General features: G+C 39.5%; 1 protein-coding gene across 1 annotated transcript in view; it reads left to right on the forward strand.

The window, feature by feature from the left end:
- Window positions 1-19,068, forward strand: part of ATP9B (ATPase phospholipid transporting 9B (putative)) — a 146,534-nt gene that overhangs the window by 79,008 nt on the left and 48,458 nt on the right. Inside the window, exon 12 of the mRNA XM_081097101.1 lies at window positions 15,019-15,179. Coding sequence (XP_080953227.1) covers window positions 15,019-15,179 — 161 coding nt within the window. The remainder of the gene's footprint in view (window positions 1-15,018; window positions 15,180-19,068) is intronic.

Here is a 19,068-nt window from a genome sequence, read left to right on the forward strand (position 1 = left end):
TAATTCTCTTCCCTGACAGTGAGAAACATGGTTACCATTACCCTTAATGTCTTTACTCAACCGATCCCTGCAGTACCAGCCTGCACCTTCTTCCTCCTGAGCTCCAGCACCTGGGCCAGACCACCCTAGCCTGTTTCCTTCCTCACTGGGCATGGCTCCACCGTCCCCCTATCCCCACCTGGGCTGTGCCCTCTTTGATGCCTGGACCACTCTGCTCAGGCACATATGTGTGTACTGTGTTTAGATAGAAAGATGTGGACACATTCAACAAATTATTCTCTGGTGATTTTATTTTTATTTCACTTCTTGAGGGCTAAAACCATGTTTGTTCATTTTGTAGATTTCATCCAAAGCTTATAGTGTTAAGGCAAACACATTAGGTGTGCAGTAAGTGCTGATTTAGTGAACAGATGAGTCCGTCATTGAGAGACCAATGAAAGACACATTAACTATGTAAATTAGCACCCCAAAAGAGCCTTGAGATGAGTATTTGCCTTTAACTGATTTAGGAGAAAGTATGACCAAAAGAGCTCTGAATCTCCTCGAGTGCAGAGCATAACATTTTACCTGCAAGCAGTGTGTTTTATTTTTTGCACATCTGTGGTTTCAGATGACTGTGTCAGCATAGCAGGTGTGCTTGCCAAGGGACCCTTGTCTTTCCAGAAAGCTCTGGACAGATGCAAGTGCCTAGGGTTCATTCCACATGGGGACACCATCTCCCTCCAGTGACCCTGTGTCTCTGCCCTCTCAGTCTGCCTCATAATCACAGCGAACCTGCCTGAGTGTCAGTGCCTTTCGCCGCCTCTGCTGCTCAGGGAGCAGAAGTAAACACTGTCATCAAAGAGATTATAATCAACAGGGGCGTTCCTCACAGACATGCTCTCTTCTATCTCTTCCCTTATGTTTGCACATACCAAATCTGTAATAAGTAATGATTTATCTTAGGTGTGACTTGCTCTGCTGGCAATAAGGATAGTTGGGTTTTTTTTAATGTTCCAAATTAAGTGACTTCAGAGCAAATGAACAGATTTAGGAAGCTAGGCCCAGAACTCAAGTCACGTCTTCTAAGCTGCACAGCTAGACTTCTGTGAACACTATTGTTGGCACTGATATGAAATCAAAAGTGTTCTTCTTCACTGCAGTAATGTTGATCACTGATGTTGTTACCTGGAAGCATGGAATTGCCAGCTGCATTGTGGACACTCCCTCCATCACCAAATACACATATAAAAATCAGAGCTAGAAAAAGACAAATGTAACATTTCCACATAAAAGTTCATTAACCTGTGGAAATGAGCAACTTCTCTACGCAACAATTTAGAGAAGGATTTATTTTGTTTAGGTTGAGTATTTAGTCATTCAAGCAACAATTTTCTTAAGTTAAAGTCAATAATTTGTTTTTTATTACAATTACAAAAATTGTTTCATAGCCTTAAGATACAGACATGGTCTGAAACACACAATATAGAGAACAGAATTTTCATAATGGATCAATTTAATACGTTTTTAATTCCAAACAATATAAAGAAAAATGACTGCTCCCAAGGTTTAATTTCACTCTCAGATGATGCATTTGCCCTCACTCTGGATAAATGTGATAGCATTGCAGCAGCCTCAGTTCAGGAGGGTGGGGGTGTAGTGAGCTGGTTAGCAGTCTCAGGTTGCTGTGGAATATATACCAGATTTAAGAAGAAAATCAAATTGCAGACTTTCCTCACAGTTTTTAATTATTATTCAATCCTTATTTGAGATATACTCTGAAACTACAGCTTTGGGGGTAAAGAATCCTAACAATTTAAAAAATAATTAATGGTTGCTAATTTAAATAAAAAAAATAAATGGGTTCTTGGAAATTTTGAAGTATCCATGTTATTTGCACTAGTTCATTTAATGCACATTTGAATCATTTTAAGGCTGTATAATGTGCAGGGTTGTAGACACAGGTTGTTTCCCAGTGAACACTGAGGGTAGAGCATTAAGGGAAGATAGCTCGCGATCACACACAATTTTATAAAGTGAGACATGAGTTGCTCAGGGAAGATACTCTGTGTCTAAGTTTTAAGAGTAAATAGAGCAGTTTAATTATTTCCCCCTTAAAATGAACATAAGTAGTTCAAGAAGTGTGGAGTGTGCATTTTGTAATTTTGTTAATGCTACAGTAGTAGATTTTCAGGATCCAATGGGGGTTTGTTGGCCATCCTGTTGTCCTGCCTGCTTCTGTTCACTGTCTGTCTAACGTCCTGGTTAATCTGGTTGTTGTATGCAGGTTGAGTTATTAATGCAGAGTGGTTTTTCTATTTCTAACCTTTGATATCAGCTTCCACATAAGTCATGTTTCGTACTGATGGATTGAGTGTAAGTTCGTCCTTCGCTTCTCCGGAGAAAGATCCTGGGTGCTGAGGTGATACTCTTTCACCCATTTGGTGAACATGGATTTCCCGCATGTGGTTCAGCACAGTGAAGACACAGACGATGGCGGGAGAAGAGGAGTGCAGGGGGTAGTGAAGGGCTGGTGGGAAAGAGGTTGAAATGGTTGGTCTTGAACCTGGTGGGTGAGGGAGAGTGCCAGGCAAGAGCAGGGCGGATTTTTATTAGACTTGGGGTAGGACTGGGTTAAAGGTCAGCAAAAGTCTTCCAGGTTCCATAAATGAAAGGAACAACCTCTGGGTTTAGTACATCCCAGTAATTTAGAAATTTAGAGGGTGAAATTCAACCTTCACTTTGTTCTCAGTCCCCCTCCCAGAAGACACCCAACAAAAACAGTGAGGGGTGTGCTGCATGCAGACAACTGCTGCCAGACCTTTTTTTGTGTGTCATTCGTCTGCCACTCTGCAGGTGTTTTTCTGGGTACTTGACCTCTCCCAGTAGAATGGCTCATGGGAGCTTCTACCTTCTACGTTGCTGGTCTCTCCTATGGACTTGAGCAGCTCGGTTGATGCCCTCAGCTGACAGGTTGTTGTCACAGATGAAAATGTGTAGGATATCCTCAGTTTAACATCTATAAACATTTTTTATTATAATCACAGATTATCGTGTATATTATTTAATCAGCTTCTCATTTCTGAAGTTTCAGAAATGCCCTTTATTGAGCAGCTTTTAAGACTTCTTATCCAGTTTTATATCTACTTAATTTTCCTCCAGAAGAGTGGTTCTCAACCTGTGGGTCGCAACCCCTTTGGTGGTCAAACGACCCTTTCACAAGGGTCGCCTAAGACCATCCTGCATATCAGATATTTACATTACGATTCATAACAGTAGCAACATTACAGTTATGAAGTAGCAACAAAAATAATTTTATGATTGGGTCACTACTTGAGGAACTGTATTTAAAGGGCCAGAAGGTTGAGAACCACTGCTCTAGAATAATCTTCCTCCTCATATCATGTTGCTAACACTGGATGCAGAGCCACAGAGCAGTGTAAGTTAAGCCATGCTCCCATTCAACTAGGGAGCGTTTGGTCAGTTCTTGAATTTTGCTTAAGAACAACAATAATACCTAATGTTTTTATTTTTAAAATGTTTTGCTGAATTTGCACACTTAACACAAAGTGCACAGCACAGCCAGTCATCACAAAGTGAGCACAATTCGGGGTCTTGCCTGGTCAGAACACAGCTTTCCCAGCTCCCCACAACCCTCCCTGACCGCCCACCTGTAGGGAGTCACTGTCTCCATAGCAGGTCAGGAAGTTCACACAAATACACTTAACATAATATGTATTCTTTAGCACTGGCTTGTTTTGTGCAGTAGTCTGCATCTGTGACGCTGTTCACATTGTTGCGGGTCATGGTACTTCGTTCATTTTCACGTCTGTGCACTGTTCCATCAAGTGGATCAACCTCACTTGTGTGAGGCACTCACTCTACAGTGGACAGGTCTCCTTGCCAGCTTCTTGCTGTTAGGGGTTGTCCTGTTCTGTATAATGTCGTACAGGCACGCACTTCTGTCACCTGAGTACCCAGCAGGGAAATGCTCGGTCATGTGATACGTTTATATCCATTTATGTCATCCCAGAGTTCACTCTTCCCAGTGGTATAAGAGAATTCAACTTCCTCTGTGACCTTGTCCACACTGGTGGTGTTGGTTGTTTGAAAAGCATTAACATCTGAGTGGTGCCTCCTGTTTTCACCTCCTGACCACCACTGGGGTCAGGTTTCCTTCCCATGTCATTGGCTGCCTGGGCCTTGGTCTGAGCACTGCCTGCCTGTATCTGTTGCCCATTTTCCCATTGGACCGTGAGTCCTTTTCTTACTGTTCTGTAGGAGTCTTTGTAGATCCTAACACGAGCACTTTGTGGTACATGGGTATTACTTCCCACACTCTGTTGCTGGCTTCTCACTGTCTTCATGTGTCTTGGTGAATAGCAGTTCTTAGGCCTAATATAATTCAGTTTATCTTTTCTTTTTCTGATTTAAGAAATATTTCTCTCCCCTAGGTCATGGCAGTACTCTCTTACCTTATAGAAGTTTTATTATTTACCTTTCCCAGTAGCTCTCTATGAAAATATGTGGGATTTCCTCAGTTGAACATCTATAAACATTTTTTATTATAATCAAAGATGGGTTTTGTGTTTGATGTGAAGATGGGACAATTTCCAGTTTTCCTTCTGTGGATACCCAGTGGCCCATAGCAGTGTTGAAAGTCCGTCCTTGAGTCTTGTCCACACACAGGTGTGCATCTGAACCTTCGTCTGCAATTGTCTGCAAAGCCCTTTCTGTGCTAAAAAAAATGTACTTACCAGAGGAGCTGGATTGGGGTTGCATCTGCAGCTGGATGGGTTCCCCAAGGGCTTTGCTCAGACTTGAACGTAGGTGAGAACAAAAAGTAAAGGTAGAAACCAGATCGGAGGAGAAGTATCTATGTTTTTATCACACCAGTAACAAGAATGATAGCAAGAGGCATTTAAATGAGCAGTTACTGTGTGAGTGGTGAGCGTAGCTCAGGAAGGTCCAGGTGGCCTATGAGCCCACACTGAGTCATCAACACAGGGCCAGAGGGAGAGGGAAATGGGAAATGCAGCCCACAGTCTAGTTGTGGGAATGAAAATAGATCTTGTCCAGGACACATTAGTGGGGCTGCATGGGCCAGGAGGCTAGGCTGCAGCGGGAGGCAGAAGCTAGGAGGGCAGGCCCAGTGGTGGCAACACGACACACAGGTCCAGTAACAGAAATCATACAGATGCACTTTGTAAAGTATGAAGGCATTGGGGTGGATGTTCCTAGGTCATAGGGGGTCAGAAATGAATCAGTTATAACAATTTAAACCAAAATTGAAGCCATTTTATGTGAGTTATTGTTGTGGGAATCATCTTATGAAAGTGAATTCGTTATGCCTTTATTTGTGTTTGTCTGAAGCGTTTTCCTGGCAGATGAACAACGTTAATCCAGAGGTATAACCTGTTGAGTATATTTTGCCATAAGACAGTTCCCTAATTACTAGAATTTTAGCTCTTTTAGTTTAGGGCAACCTTTGTGCCATTCAGCGGCATGCTTCTTTTCTCAGCCAGCATGTGTAATTACATTTGGAATAAGTGCCCTCCAAGTGTTTTAACAGCATTTTGATATTAGTGTTGTGACCCAGCAGTTGTCTTCTGGTGGCTGAATAATTAATTTGTGTCTAAGAGCTTTTGAGTGTGATAGTTGCCTAACACAGGGTTTCCTTGTGGAAGGTTTGCTAGCTTCCAATGACCCTTAGCTGCCATCTGGTGCAGATTCAGTGCTTCTGTCATCTGCTGCTAATTGCTGTCACCTGCACATCCAGTCTCTCCTCACTGAGACGACATGAGCAGCTTGCATGCTGCCTTGGGAGTGGGGTCCTTGTGCCTGCATGTGTGTACCCCAGAAAAGGAAACGGTTGGCTGGGGGCTTCTCAGTAGAAGCATGTTAATTTAATTTGTGTTTTAATAAACATTGTGTGAAAGATGGTGACCATTTGTGAAGGTTATTAATTCACTAAATCCAAGTATTTTGTCTGCTCTATGATTTGTTTTAAGGGTTCCAGCACTCAGTGGCCCATTTAGGCTGGAAGGTCGTCTCTATGCGATGTTACAGACGATTTCGTAAGCGGATCAGCTTTAGTCGGGCACTAGCCTATAGCAGCATATTAATGTATTTTACTTGTAATTTAGAGAAGAAGAAGAATACCCTGATTTGAGCTAAACTGTCCCCTGTGGCACTGGCACAGCTGATAATCGCGAACTAGAAAGATGTGTATATCAAATAGTTTACAAAATGAAGCCAGCTGTGTTTCCCTACATACTGTGGCTTCCTGACATGCATCATTAAACCTTATTAGCTACTTCCTTTTACAAAGATTCTTGTAGTCTTGAACATTGCATATTAACATTTTCTGCCCCTCCAACTGGAAATGATTTGCTTTATTGCAGAGTGTCAACTTGCTCTAGTTTCTGATGCGTTCTAATTGGTACTTCAGAGTATAATCATCGGGAGATACCATGCCACGCATTTCTTTATTTGGAAATTAATATAGACCTTTTCACTTTATCTGTCAATCTGTGCAACTTTTTAAGCAATTCCCAACTCTTGGGATTGCTTACAAGCCATTAAGTATGAAATGGTTCATAAAATGACTTTGAAGACATAAAGTAACACAAAAATTTTAGATGGTTTAAAATAGTGTTACGCTTTGCCATGATACCAGTAATAAACCTCTTAATAGATAGTTTTAATAATAAAAAGCAAGATGAAAAGTTTATTCAACCCTATTACACTTATCATTTAAATTTTTCAGGAAAGCTGCTAAATTTCAGTTTTGTTTGAAAACAAAAGCATGCAAATCATGAGAACCATAGATTTTGAACACTAACATTGATTCAGTTTCCTTCATTCTCTTTTCTGCCATTCTGCTCAGCTGCCTTAAATGTTAAAATGTTTGTTGTGATTACCTTTGGTCAGCATCTGGTTGTGCTAACATGTGGGTGGGACAGCAAAACGAACAGGACCATGTCACTTTGTTCAAGATAACAGTAATTCTGAGGTGTTCCAAATCCTGGTCAGCATTTATGGATGTCCACATGCTTCTAATATAATCAGAAATAGGTAATTTACATTTCGTTACAAGGGAATTTCATGACTTCAGTGACTAGTGACTATAATGTGGATTCCAGTGAATATCTTAGTAATAGATCTTGTCAAGTCAGCTAATGACTCTTGATTTAAAAACACTATCGAGTGGTTTTATGTAGTGATAGGTGCCAGATATCAGAAGATTGGGGTGAAGACCTTAAATGGTTCATAAATTCCCACATATTTACTCAATAAGGCATGGAATGCTGAAAGAGATGGTGACACATTACTGCACACCAGCATAGCCTTTGTGACACATAGCGGGTGGGGGTGAGGGCAGCTTCTGGGTCCAGTGCAGCTTGCAGAGCCGGGAGGGGTGGGGGGTGCCTGCAGGGATGTGAGAACATGCAGAACTAAACCTACCATACCAGGGCATTTATGCGTTGTGGAATTTTCCTGCTAATTGTCACCACCGCACCCCAAGATACCGTGACTTAGAATTAGTGGCTTCATGATGCTATGCTTAATATTTGACTCAAGTAGTCCTTAATAAAACCAGACTTTCTAGCATCTATTACATAAAAACAATGTTAGCTACCCTTGAGCAAATTCCATAAACCATTAAATAAATACCTTATATTTGTTGGTATGCCAAAGTTAGAATTTAGATGGTGGCATTTTGAAATTAATCACCAAACAGATTTCTGACTATTATAGAAACTCATCTGTATCATGACCTCTTACAAAAAGAATCTAGGGCTGGAAATTAAAGTTACATTGTAAATTAATGATTTACTAATAAAAACTTAGCCATTCCCTTTTCCAAAATTTTATGAGGGAATTAACTAAGCAGGTGGAAAGGTGGTACCCTTGTTCCATTCAATTTCCCTGTTAAAAACAGCAGTTTCTGTGCCATGTCCCAGGAGGCTCTGGGCAGAGGGCCAGGCTAGTACCTGGCTGCTCCGGCCATGTCCTCTGCCTCTCCTGTGGTGGTGATGGCCACACACTCACTTTTTGTGAGAGAGAGTGTTCCTCTTCCATGTCCCAGCCTCTCCCATCATCTGTGCTGCAACTGTTCTAAGTCACTCACAGGGATAATTCCTTGAGAACCTCACTTTCTAGATAACAAAAAATAGGGAATACTTTTTTAGCTCTTTGAAAAGAATCAGAAGATTCCCTGGAGTCACTCTGCCCCAGAATTCCAGGGTGGATGGCATTCAACGCCCTGGTTGTGTAGTTAGTAATTTCCTTAACAAGTACTAACAGACCCCAGATTTTAGTAGTAGTATTATTAATGTACTTAAAAATACAAGATTGTTTTCCAGTCAGTAGTAGGTTTTGTTTTCATTAAATGAATATTTTAAGGGGGTTTCTAAAACACTCACACACAATATTTAAAATAAGAGACTTGCTACATTCAGGAGAAAATAAAGAGGCACGTACCTCCCAGAAGAAAAGTGTGCTCGCTAGTGCAATCTCTGCTGTGTGGACACTGAAACGACTAGGAAATGAGAGGCGACACGGCCCGTCCGCCAGCGATTTCACAGGAAGCATGGTCTTCCCTTTCTTACTGCATCTGTTAAAAATGTTAAGACTCCTAATAAAAGCCTTTATTTAAAAATATCAGTACCACTTAGAGGAATTATTAGGAAAAGCTATTTTTCATGTCCTGTGGCTATGAGAGTCCCCAGAGTCTGGAACAGCACAAAGCAGTCTGATCTCTGGCCGCACTGGGACAGAGGCGTGCTGACTGACGTCCACGCACTGTAGCAAGGGCATTTTACGTAGTAAGGACTCAAGAAGATCTGTTCAAATAAATATAAAGTTACCAAAATAAATTGTTTATGTAATTGGATTACATTGAAATCCAAATGTCTGGCTTCAAATTTCACTTATATGAATGATGTTGAATGTTGAGGTTTCTGGTGTCAGTGGATAGCTTAGATTAGTGGAGTAATTATTTTAAATTAGTGGGTGGTCTTGACGAAACCATTTAAAATGGATAGCTTCCTACATTGTTAAGACAATAAGGTAGATACATAGTATATGCAAGATCTTGAAACCTTTAAGAGAAGCTATTCTTACAGTTTTATCAACTTCAGAAGTCTTCAGAGAGTATTAGCACTATGTAACTGTGCTGACTGCCTACACTATTTTGGATGTCATATCTTTAAATATGCTTCCTTATATGATAGTAGTTTTTATTCAGGGAGTTCCCCCCATACATAATCCACATTAAAGTCTAACAGTTCTGTCTTGACTTCTGTATGATAAAATAGATACTTAGGGTTACTCCTTTAAAAACAAACAAACAAAACATGTGTTAACTATACCGAATTGGTGGAATTAGATCTAAGTTCTGCTTTCACCAAAAGCACATTTTCAGAATTCAGAAAAAAGAAGCATCAAACTTGAGCGCCCTCTGCTGGCTAAGCCACAGCATACCAAACCTTTGCCTTGGCTCCCCGCCTCCTCCCCCCCCCCCCCCCCGTGCCCCCCCAAGAAATGTTACTGTAACAATGGCAACAAAATGCCAATATGAAACATGACAGTAGTGTACACAAATTGTATTCACTGTAGTGTTGGAATGATAATGATTTTGTATGGTTTGGTCTCCTTTATATCCCTGATTTTCAAGTCAGCTGTGTACTTTTGTAAAATAAGATCAGGACTACTATATGTTAGAAAATCGTGGGATTTTCTTAATATTAAGTGCTGGGTTTTAATGTAATTTGTGTACATAGAATACAAATTAAATTTCCAAATAGTTTCCAAACTTTTTTACATATTTGTGCATACTTATTTTTGTTTTAAGTATGGCTTTGATGTGCCACATTTGAGAATATTTGAAATAATAATTACAAAACAAAAAAATTGCTTTAAATTGGATGACTTTTTATGTATTGATTGCACTTTAATAAAGGTTCTAACATGACAGAGGGGCTTTCACAGTAACTGGCATGACAGATTGCCCTTCATGGACATATAAAGTAAGCCTGCATTTGTAAAAGCAGATCTGAGGTGTGTGTATGTGTGTAGACATATTTTCATAGAAATGTCTATTTTATGGCATTTTTGACAATTATGGGAAGTATTCTATTGAGTGGATATGTGTCGTAGGAAATGCGAAGGCCAGTATTGAAATTTCTCAAATGATCTAGATTCTAGAAGGTCAGCAGTTTGAGAAGATAGCCTCATTCTGCATTCATGAAGCCCCCTTCAAACTTAGCAAGTAGTATGTTTGGATTTGGGGAGTAACTTCACCCTTTGACGTCATGTTTATTGTAGACCAGCTGACCAAGTGGTCTGACAATAGTCATTGTCCTAAATAAGCTTGGAGTTGATCAGCTCCACATTTGTGTAAAGTAGCCCAGGGCTTTACTTTGAGTTCCTGTCTCCTCTTTAAGTTTCTCACATTGATATGGAAAGTAGTGTTACTTCCTATTGAGTAGCTAAGCCTTGCAGTAATACCTTTGTTTATATAAAAATATAACAACTCCATTTCTTAAAAATGTTAATTAAATGTTTAAGGAAAACATTGTGAGTAATAACTATGTAGTAAGCAAGGGAAAAACCTTAAATGTGGAATGTAGAATAGTCTGGCAAAATTTGTTGGTAATTAAAAATGTAGGATAAGAAATATTCTTTCAAAATAGACTTTAAAATGTTTATTGTGTAAATACAGATTTCTCTTTTTAAAAATTAAGGTGATATATTGTAACATTAAGAATTGTCATACTGATATTTACTTAGGGAGCTTTTAAAGCACAGATTATTGAGCCAATAGACTAGAATGGCTCAAAGAAATGCTTCTTATTTCGCAGATCACTGAGGCGGTAAACGGTAATAGCTCAGACACATCTACCGTGTGGGCCAGCCTGCAGGTGTCACAGCACTTGACACTTAGTTGTTCATATCCAAAAAGGAATAAATAAGTAAACTCAAGAAGCGAAAAAAGTACATGTAGCATCACTTTTAAAAAAAATGAATACTTTCCATTTAAACTGGAAAATGGAAAAAATGATTGCTATAAGATTTTGTAGTTAGATTTAGTGTATGAGTTTCAATTGTTTGGCATTTGAAGTACAAATGAAGGTCTGCAAATTATTTTGTTGTTTCTTAAGATTCTACTAAAAGTGGAAAATATAGGGCTGATTTGCTTCAAAGGTATTTGAAAGGTGTGAGCTTTTTATTAGGAATTTCAGTTGGGTCGTAGTGTAGCCCTATGTCACTCTTGGAGTCACAGTCCAAATTCTACACAACAGGAGCCAGTGGGCTGGCTGAGACACTCACCTGCTGAAGATAGCAGCCTTAGGAATGGTGTTATTTTCCCCAGTCGTCTTTCATTGTAAAGCTGTCCTGTCTGTGTGTGGTCGTCTTGCGTGAGTTAACTGTGAGATTGGAGGCTTTTCTATTTTTCAAATTATATTGTATTTACAGGGAAAATATAAGACAAAGTAATATTTACCTTTCTACAAGAGTTGCAATTGGCCTTTTGACATTTTGCATCTTACTATTTTGCTATTCTAAAATATTTCCATGTAACAAATAAGTGTGAGTTTTAAGAGAATGGTAAAAGTATGTGATATTAATACCATATGATCAGCACCTAGTGGTATGTATGCCTTTGTTCTAGATAGGAGTTTGGGGAAGTTTTTATCACATGAGACTTGGTTCTGGTTTGGTGTGCACATTGATTTCTTAGGGACTCGGTAGCAGGACGAGATTCAACGCCAAGATGGACTGGGGTGGTGCTGTGTCATAGAGATAAGGTGGGTTCTCATTCGTCCACACGTGCATTAAAAAACGGGCTGATCTTTACTTGATTAAGCAGGAGAATACCGTATTTACCCTTTATTGTTGGTATAAACCATTATTTTCCTGAGCACCATTAGCTGTTTAAAACTTGGTACATAAATTAAAGAGGAGCTAAGTGGATTTGTGATCGCTGCCATTAGCGGCATTTTAGATTATACAGGCAATTATTGTGTTCATTATCCTAGAACAGCCCCTTCACAGAACCATTGTGGTGTCTTAGACATTATGCACAAATTTTCCCTTAGAGATTAAAATTTCCAGTAGCGTATTTAATTTTGTTACTACAGTTGTTTGAAATAAAACAAATATTATGACAAGTAGAAGAAATTTTGCTTTACTAATATAGGAAGTTACAATAAATATTGAAAATTACTTCCCAGTGTACTTAATTTACCTTTTTTTACATAGTCGTAATTACTTCAAGAGATATTAATTTATTTCATGGGTGAAAAGTCTTTGCAGTCAGAGCAAAAACTATCTGGTCTGTTCCATGTCCCAGGAAATTTTTTAGAGTCACATGAAAACCCAAGTCATCACCTTTTTTACAGATCTATAATTTTATAAGTTAACTAGTTTATATTGAATAGTTTCTAAGAGTCCAGGTTGCATTTTAGAGTTGAAGAAACTTTTAAAGGTGTTTTAGAAGAGTATAAAAAATTAACTATTAATTGAAAGTGGACTTTTAAAAAAATAAGTTGAAATGTATCTTTTCTTCTCACCATTGTTAGAATTGGCAAGAAAAGCCAAGCTCACGCAATATGCTATAGCTTGGTTGCACTTATTTGCCAGGAAGAATCGCCACAGTTCAGAACAGCCTGACAGTGGGAAGCGGGGTTTTGCTCTGCGGAACTTACAGCTTCCCTCCAAGGTGGCGGGTGGAAGAAGACACACTGACGCCCCATCAATGAGAAAGGTGTTCACGCTGGAGTTTCTGCATGTCGGCTTGCAGTGGCCTGCTTTCAGACTCTTATCCTGTGTGTGCGCTTTCAGAGGAAACTTTGGCCCATTCCTGACTGTTTTGTCCCTGCTTTTCCAGTCTTCTTGAAAGTGTGAGGTAGTGCGTATACATTTTGCAAGACAGAGATTCTTTATTTTATTACAAAAAAGACCAACTCTGGAAGGCCAGATTAAATCATTCCTTTCACTTTTTAATGGGATTTGGATGAATAGAGTAAAATATGCACTTTGCATTCATTGATAGCATCTTTAGGTTGAGGTAATTGAGTCTTTTTTCCCTGACTGAATGAATAATGACTTCATCTGACCCTCAGCGAGCCTGAGACTTAGGCCGCCTTTGTCACAGCTAAAGGAGCTGGGCTTTGAAACATGCTCTACTTCCCTGGCTTAATTTTTCTTCATTTTAATCCAAAACCCTATTTTTCTCAATAATTCAAGCATAAACTATGTAGTAGTTGAAGGAGCGGAAATTGCAAGATATTTGTCCTCGTTGTGCTGCTTTTTAAATGGAGCTGATAAATCAGGCAGGTCCTCAGCTGCCTGGTTCTCAAGGGAAGCACAGCCATGGCAGCCCTGCGGGAAGCCCCAGCCCAGAGCCTGCAGGTCCCTCCAGCCATTGGTCCCAGGAAGAAGGCAGGCCTGGTGGCTCTGTAGCTGCGCCTGGAGGTGCTGAGCAGGTGACCCAAGGAGCAGTGTGCTTTTCTGCTGGATGCTTGGAAACTGACGGGAGAAGGGCCTCGTCTCCTGTCACGCGCAGATGCCGTAGATACTCCATGTAGAACTGGCAGCTAGGTTTTCTTCCGCCTCCTGAATTAGGAGTCTGTATATTAAGTGACCAGATGAGACCACATTTCACAGGCCTTGGCCTTTATTCCTGCTTCTGGAGGGGGAGGGGCCTGCAGCAGGATGGGGCCTTGCAGGGGCGGGGCCTGCATACTCCAAACCCACCTTGCAGAGATTCCAGCTGCTTCCAGACCTCCCTGCAGACCCTGCAGTGGTAGTAGAACCTATACTGTGGACAAACGGCTTTCATATCTGGGTCCCAGTTGTCATTTTCATTGTTTCTACCCTTTTTTAAAGGCCATGGAGTGCTAACCAACAGCACTGCTGGCTGTGAGCGATAAGAAGTGAATCTATAAGCTTGGTTAGAGAAGAAAGCTTTCTATTTTGTAATTCTCTTTTATAGTATTTATTACAGGTGTTCATCTTATTTTTCCTACTAGATTGGCTGTTTCTTGTGGGTAAAATCTCACAGTTTACTCATTTTTCATGACCTTAGAGTTTAGCAAAAAAATATAGTAGACATTTCCATTTATTTTTGTAATGAATTTTCTTCACAGCTACACTTAATGGATTTTCTGACAAAGTTTTGTGTTTCCTCTCTAACTACAGGTTTAATGTTCTCATGAGAGTTTGTGGCAAATATTAATTCAAAACAGATATAAACTAAATATATAAAATGTAGGAAAGGCTAGCTTTTTATTGGCCAAAGTTGTGGATTTCAAAAAGTACTACAAAATAAAACAAGTTAACAATTAGCCCATTGAGAATTACAGTATTTAATTTATTTTATAAAAGTTTTGGCAGTCTTTTTTTTTTAATTATTCTCTTTCAAAATTTGTACCAGATTCAAGAGAAACTCAGTTGGCAGATAGTTGATAGCCTGGTACGAATTCAGTTTCTGTTCGAGTCATACACGGCATGAGTGAGCACAGGGCCATGCCAGAAGCCCCCATGCTGGGCTTCTCCAGGTAGTACATAGGTAGCACCAGTTTAGAGACAAGGAAAATGGGGCTTAAAGAGTGTAAGCACATTCCCCAAGATCATACAATTAGTAAGCAGAGATTCAAATCCAAGTTTTTAATAATAATGACAATTAGAGTATACTAGTAATAACATGTATGTAGGCTTACCCTCTAACCAGGAGCTGTTCATGGTCTCCTGTAAACCTGAGTTCTGATAGGAAGACACTGTGATAACCCCATTTTACAGCCTGCCCAAGATTATCCAGCCAGGTGGCAGAGCCAGCATTGGAATCAGCCTCCACTAGGCGTCCTAAGGAATCCCTTCTCCCTCTGCCTGGTTCTCAAGCCTTTCTCAAACGCCCAATACTATAGGCCAATGCAAAGGAAAATTTACGGATATCAGAACTGTCATGTATTCAGATGTGTAATGTTAAGAGCATTATGTTTATGTCTTATTTCCATGTTTTTCTTTCAGGTTGGTTTGTTGGACCTTGAACTCAATCAGCTGACCAAAGCGCTGTTTTTGGCATTGGTTGCTCTCTCGGTTGTTATGGTAACCTTACAAGGCTTTGTAGGCCCATGGTACCGCAATCTTTTTCGGTTCCTCCTCCTCTTTTCCTACATCATTCCCATCAGGTAGGTTGAAGAATTAAGGTAAAACAAATGTCTAGTTTCATTGAATATGAGTTTATTAACATCTGTTTCTCATTGTGAAGGAAAGAAATTGTTCACACAAAGCTCAGTAACTCTGGTGAATCCTGAGGAATCCTGTAGGAAGTCATACTAGGAGGGGGCAAAGTCAGTTTTGTTAGAATAGTCTAGAAATCTGAAGCTTTATCCTGTATAAATGTATTGATAATATAATCTTCAACAATTGGGTGATATAAACATAAAACAATCTGAATCCAACAAAATAGTATTTGCTTATTGCTGGTAGACTTTTTATTTCCAGTGCTCTTCGGTCCAGTGCAATCATTGACATTTTAAAGTTATCTATATTTCACAGACCATTTAATATACCTGTCAAGTTAGATAAAATACTGAGTAAGGCAGTCTTCTAATATGAACAATTTTTCAAAATGATAACCCATCTAACTCGAGATTGGGATATAAATAGTTAATATTAGATATCTTTAATTTAAAGACTAATATTTATAACAAATGTAGATGTCCATTTAAAAATATTTCCACAAAGAATATTTTTAATAGATACCCTAAATATATATTATTGAAATTTTCATATAAATGAGCAATTAAGCCCTAATAAATCATTCATAAAGTATGAACCCAGAATAGCTGTCTTCTGTATCAAAGAGTGAGCTAAAACGTGTACCAGTATTAGGCACAACATACAAGCATTTGGAGAGAAAGGCATATCTTTATTTATAGACTGGTATCTCTAAAAGTTTATCTATAGGAATGTCTCTTTCATTGACTTATATCATAGCAGTGGAGCTGTAGTTTGTCCCTGGGGCTCTGTACACAGAGCTGTTACCCCCCCCCTCCCCCCTCCCACACACACACACACATTCACACTCTCTTCCAACTGCCAGCATCTCCTGTACTCATTTCTGGAACAAACTGCTTTTCTTGGGAATTCCAGGTGTTTTTTATTCTTTCATTAATCTTGTTTCTCTTCATTGCTGCTGCTTGTATCTGTTTTGCAATGTTATGTGATGTCACGTCTGAAGCAGAAGGCCCAGGGAGAACTCTGTCCTGCTCTTACCTGGGCCTCTCCCTTCACTGGTAGAAGCCATTGGAAGAAATGTTTTATTTCTATGTGATGTCTCCAGTGTTTTCCTTCAGTAAAATAATAAAGAGACTTGGCACTTTCTCCTTTATCAAATTAACAGGAAAAAAAGATGATTTGAGTTTTGATAATACATAAGCATTTTAAAACTAAAACTAATTTTTATTGTTTTTTATATTTTGAGTATATATATTTATAGTACAAAATTAGACAATACCTAATACTAGGAGAAGGAAATAAGTACTGTCTCACTTGATAAATTCTATAAAGGCTTTCAGATGTGTATATACATAGAATCTTATAGTTATGAGGGTGCAGGTTACACACATAGATGCACCAGCACTCACACACACACACCCTTCCTTTAGTCTCTGCATCTTCTTTGGAAGTCTGCTAATGAAATGGGGACGGTACCAGGCTTCTGTAAGTCTGTCTTGTTCTAGTGTTTCAGTGCACAGTTTAATATTTAACATGTTCAGTCGAGCTTGGAGAGACTTACTAGACAGAATTATAGTTGCACCTCTGTTTGGCTCCGAAACATCTTTCAGGTACTTTACCCTGACACTTCTGTCCTTCAGTCTGAGGGTGCAGCTGGACAGACTCGGCAGAAGGGATTAAAGCCAGGAAGTGTGGACAGTGTAGCCTACTCCTTTAGGGAATGAAAGTTTACATTTGATTCAACCAAGGTTATTTTCCTTCGCAAAATTTCCATTAACTATGACTGATAATACATTTTAGTATTTGCTAAACACTAGTATGCGTTCAGTTTAATAAAGGATCAAGTTTTGATTTTTTTTGTTTTGCAAAGTACACATTCTGGAAAGTGTTTTTTTGTGTGTGTTTTTTTCCTCTACTGACCTAACACTCCTAAAAAGTTTTTCCAATTTAAGAAAGTGAGGCTGTTTTATACTAGTAGACATTCTTTGGAGAATAAAATATGTTTGAATCACCTGATATAATTTACTTTGTCTTTCAATAGAAACATTACAAGATTTGACTCTTACTTTCATAATTAAAATGCATATACATTCCCTGGATTGTGTATCACTTACAACCAACAGCAGACTAGCCATCCCAGTTCTTTTTTTTTTAAATTAAATCTTTATTGTTCAGATTATTGCATTAGTTACTCTTTTTTCCCCACCATAACACCCCTCCACCCAGGTCCCTCCCACCCCACCCTCCGCCCTCACTCCTCACCCACTGTCCTCATCCGTAGGTGCACGATTATTGTACAATCTCTTCCCTCACCCCCACACCCCTTTCCCCCCCAAGAATAGTCAGTCAATTCCCTTTCTATGTCCCTGATTCTATTACAGTCACCAGTTCATACAGTTCATCAGATTATTTATTCACTTGATTTTTAGATTCACTTGTTGATAGATGTGTATTTGTTGTTCATAGTTTGTATCTTTACGTTTTTCTTCTTCTTCCTCTTCTTAAAGGATACCTTCAGCATTTCATTTAATACTGGTTTGGTTGTGAAGAACTCCTTTAGCTTTTATCTTTGAAGCTCTTTATCTGGCCTTCCATTCTAAATGATAGCTTTGCTGGATAAAGTAGTCTTGGTTGTAGGTTCTTGGTATTCATCACTTTGAATATTTCTTGTCACTCCCTTCTGGCCTGCATAGTTTCTGTTGAGAAATCAGCTGACAGTCATATGGGTACTCCCTTGTAGGTAACTGATTTTCTTTCTCTTGCTGCTTTTAGGATTCTCTCTTTGTGTTTTGCTCTTGGCATTTTAATTATGATGTGTCTTGGTGTGGTCCTCTTTGGATTCATTTTGTTTGGGGTTCTCTGTGCTTCCTGGACTTGGAAGTCTATTTCTTTCACCAGGTAGGGGAAGTTTTCTGTCATTATTTCTTCAAATAGGTTTTCAATATCTTGCTCTCTCTCTTCTTCCAGCACCCCTATAATTCGGATGTTGGTTTGCTTGAAGTTGTCCCAGAGGCTCCTTACACTATCTTCATATTTTTGGATTCTTTTTTCATTTTGCTTTTCCAGTTGGGTGTTTTTTGCTTCTTCATATTTCAAATCTTTGACTTGATTCTTGCGATCCTCTCGTCTGCTGTTGGGAGTCTGTATAATATTCTTTATTTCAGTCAGTGTATGCTTAATTTCTAGTTGGTTCTTTATCACAACATCGAGGGTTTCACCAGTCTTCTTGAGGATCTCACTACATTTATCGGCGGTCTCACCAGTCTTTTCGAGGGACTTACTAAATTTATCGGCGGCTTCTAGACAGTTCTTTAAAGACCTTAAAAGTGTGGTTTTGAACTCTATATCCAGAAGTTTGCTTTCCTCCAATTCTGTCGTTTGTGTCCTGTTTCTTTGTCTTGGCATTTTTTATGCTTCCCTGTGTTGATAGAGTGCCTTACTGTGCTAAGTGTCCCAATTACGTGAGGTAGACACTCTTGGTGCACCCCCTTGTGGGCTTTGTGCACAGTCTTGTTGTAATTAAGCCTTGATTGTTGTAGTTATCACTGTGCGGAATTGACCTCCAGGCCAATTGGCTATGAGAATCAGCTGTGTCTGCAGTGGGAGAACTTTTGTGCTGGAGACACCCCTCTGGAGCTAGACTTGCTTTGATGGGGCTTTGGTGCTCACTGAGTCTGCCCCCTGAGTGTGTCTTTTATGGTTCCACAGAGCTGCAAACTGGATGGTCCCACTCTGACCTCTGGGCTTCCTGGCTCCTGGATCTCTAGGGAGGTGCTAATCTAGCCTTTGCCAGAGGCTATCCAGCAAAAGTCTCCCTGCAGGGCTTGGGTAGGGCGG

This window comes from Myotis nattereri (genome assembly GCF_964212035.1).
Source record: "Myotis nattereri genome assembly, chromosome: 8".
Classification (NCBI taxonomy): Eukaryota; Metazoa; Chordata; class Mammalia; order Chiroptera; family Vespertilionidae; genus Myotis; species Myotis nattereri.